Source organism: Pinus tabuliformis, chromosome 4_1 (genome assembly GCF_031772625.1).
Source record: "Pinus tabuliformis cultivar Carrire ecotype Pingquan chromosome 4_1, CPIR1, whole genome shotgun sequence".
In the NCBI taxonomy this organism is placed as follows: domain Eukaryota; kingdom Viridiplantae; phylum Streptophyta; class Pinopsida; order Pinales; family Pinaceae; genus Pinus; species Pinus tabuliformis.
The window spans coordinates 73,606,063-73,608,706 of record NC_142303.1 but is presented as its reverse complement, the minus strand read 5'-3'; the positions used below and the strand labels follow the sequence as shown (position 1 = coordinate 73,608,706).

Sequence of the window (2,644 nt, the reverse complement as noted above, 5' to 3'; positions counted from 1 at the left end):
GTGTTGTAATAAGCTGAGGCAGTTTTCTTGATAGCTTCTTGGGTTTTTTGAGAGCAGCCTTCCTCATCATTGATCATGGTGACATTATTTCTGACTTTCCGGACAGTTGCTTGCTTATGGAAGAAAGATGTATTTTTGTCTCCTCCATGAAGCCAAAGCTGTCTTGACTTAATTCTCCATTTCTGCTCTTCTTCTCTATTAACCCGGTACAGTTGATAATATATATCACTTTCTAATGCTTTATCCTCTTAGGACAACCCATTTTCCTCGATTTTCCTGTGAGTTTCTTTCAATTTATTTTTTAGCTCAGCTTTGACATTTTGTGGTTCTTTGTAATGCTGCTTCACCCATTCCTTCAGGGCATGTTTTGTATTCTTCAGCTTGCATTCCCAAATGAATCCCGGTGATCCTTCTATATGATGATGCCAGGCTGTTTGGACAATCTGATCCACAATAGGATTGCTACGCCAAAGAGAATTGTATTTGAAAGGCAACGGCCCCAAAGGACAATGTGCTTCAAGAACAATGCTAATGGGGTAGTGATCGGAGGCTGAATAAGGCAGAATATCAGCATGAGCAGTGGAAAACTTAGAGAGGAGAGAAGTATTTACCAAAATTCTGTCAAGGCGCTCCAGAATGTTATCTCTGCCCAGCCTGTGGTTGTTCCAAGTGTACCTCCGATTTTTTGGGATGATATCTATTAAATCGCACTCTTGCATGATGTTTTCCAGCTTTTCTCTATAAGGATCATGTGTAAAAATGCCTCCTCTTTTTTCATTGGAGTGTAATATAAGATTTAGGTCTACCTCTAAGATGATATTTCTATTGTCTTCAGTTTGGATGTCTTCTTGTAGTGTGGCCCAGCACTGATCTTTATCTCTGAAATGGTTCAGAGCATAAATGTTATAAATGACTATTTGCTTATCCTCTGCTTGTTTTTCTAGTGTGACTTTGATCCAATATGGATTGATAGTTTTGGATGTGCATTTCCAAGTATTTTTGTTCCACATTGTGGTGATACCGCCAGAAGCTCCTCTTGCTTCACATATTTGTCCCTCATAATGCCTGAGATGTTCTATAATTCTTCTCATCTCATGCAATCTTTGCTTTATTTCTTGAATCATTACAATTCCTGGCTTCTCATGAGCTGTGAGATCTTTCAGGGCAGCAATTTTTGAGGGGTGCCCTAGTCCCCTACAGTTCCATGATATGACTTTCATCATTGAGTATTTGGGTTTCGGAGGGATGCTCGTCCCCCTTGCTCCTTATGTGTTGTTTCATTGCTATTTTGCCCCAATATATAAGTTTCTTTGGGATTTTGAGTTCCCATGGCGATGCTTTTTTGAGCATTTTCGTTCCTTTGCTGTTTACTTGATTTCCTGCCAGGTCCTTTTTTTTTAGATTCTTGATTGATTCCATGCTCTTTCAAGGAGCTTCTAGTAGCTCGGGTTGGGGGGGGGGGGCGAGGGAATGGGAGGGGAGGATTGAGAAAGAGAACAAAGGATGGGGGGGTCATTTTCAAGGGGGGTCAGGGGGTCATTATCAAGGAGAGAGAGGGCGCCAAAGGGATTTGAAGAGATCAGGGGAGAACCAGTGGATGGCCCCGAGGTGGGGAAGATGGGTGGACCAAGAGGAGAGGAGGGAGAAGGGACAGCTGAGGAGGAGGCTTTCGGCGGAGCTGAAGGGGGATTAGGCTTGGGAGGGGCAATTTTGGGAGGAGCCTCTTCAAAGTTTTCTTTCACGCCATAGGCAGTCTTCTTTTTCTTTACAGTTTCCCTTTGTTCTTCTGATTAAGCAGGTTCAACATTAACAATTTTAGAACAACGATTGGAAAAATGGCCGTATTCGTGACATAACTTGCATTTGAAAGGAATTTGTTTGTAGTCCAGTTGCTGAATATGCGTCCAATCGTCCACTTTTAGTTTGATTGCTTCTGGAAGACCCTTTCCGAGATCAACTTCAACGCATATCCGCGCACATGCCTGCATATTATCCTTGGGCTCACACCGATCAATGTATTTTCCAACAGCATTGCCGATGGCTCGAACCGAGTCATCTCCCCAGCAGTGGAGCGGGAGATGCGGAAGACGAACCCAGACCGGAACAGCATTAGGGACATCCAGCTCAGGATCGAAATCTGGAGTCCATTTGTTCAGGTACAGACCACGAGAGTCCATGAAGTATGGCCCATTTCTGAAGATTAGGTCCTTGTCTGCTCTAGATTCAAAGTGGAAAGTGTAATAACCTTTTCCACAGAAACGAATGGAGATTTTACCATTAACTTTGTCTGCCCAGTTTCTTTCGATCCATCGTTGAACAGTTTTCGGGGAAGGCCATAGGCCGGTGAACTGACCGATGAGCCCCCGCTCAGCTAAAGAGAGAGCAGCCATTCATGGTAACGTAGGAGGAAGGTCAACCTCTTGCAACCCATCCAGTTTCTTGACAAACTTGGACAGCGCAGGACGAGTTCTCTGAGGCTGAAGAGATTTGACTAAAGCGGAAAATGCATCTGCAGCAGACTGGAAACACGCATCTGCATCGAGCTGATCAACAGGGCCCTCCGTGGCAGGGTTCGGAGAGGCCATGGAAGGCCAGAGGCCAGAGGCCTCGCGCTGCAAAGAAAAGACCAGCAGTCGGCTGCTAG

At 44.6% G+C, this 2,644-nt stretch overlaps 2 protein-coding genes across 2 annotated transcripts; both read right to left on the bottom strand.

Moving 5' to 3' along the window:
- Nucleotides 1-248: 248 nt before the first annotated feature.
- LOC149174218 (uncharacterized) lies at nucleotides 249-1,223 on the bottom strand. Its single transcript, XM_089420779.1, has one exon. The coding sequence runs from the start codon at nucleotides 1,221-1,223 to the stop codon at nucleotides 249-251; it is 975 nt and encodes a 324-aa protein (XP_089276905.1).
- Nucleotides 1,224-1,790: 567 nt separating this feature from the next.
- Nucleotides 1,791-2,390, bottom strand: LOC149174217 (uncharacterized). The gene has a single exon (XM_089420778.1). It carries the CDS (start codon nucleotides 2,388-2,390, stop codon nucleotides 1,791-1,793), a length of 600 nt encoding a protein of 199 aa, XP_089276904.1.
- Nucleotides 2,391-2,644: the final 254 nt, after the last annotated feature.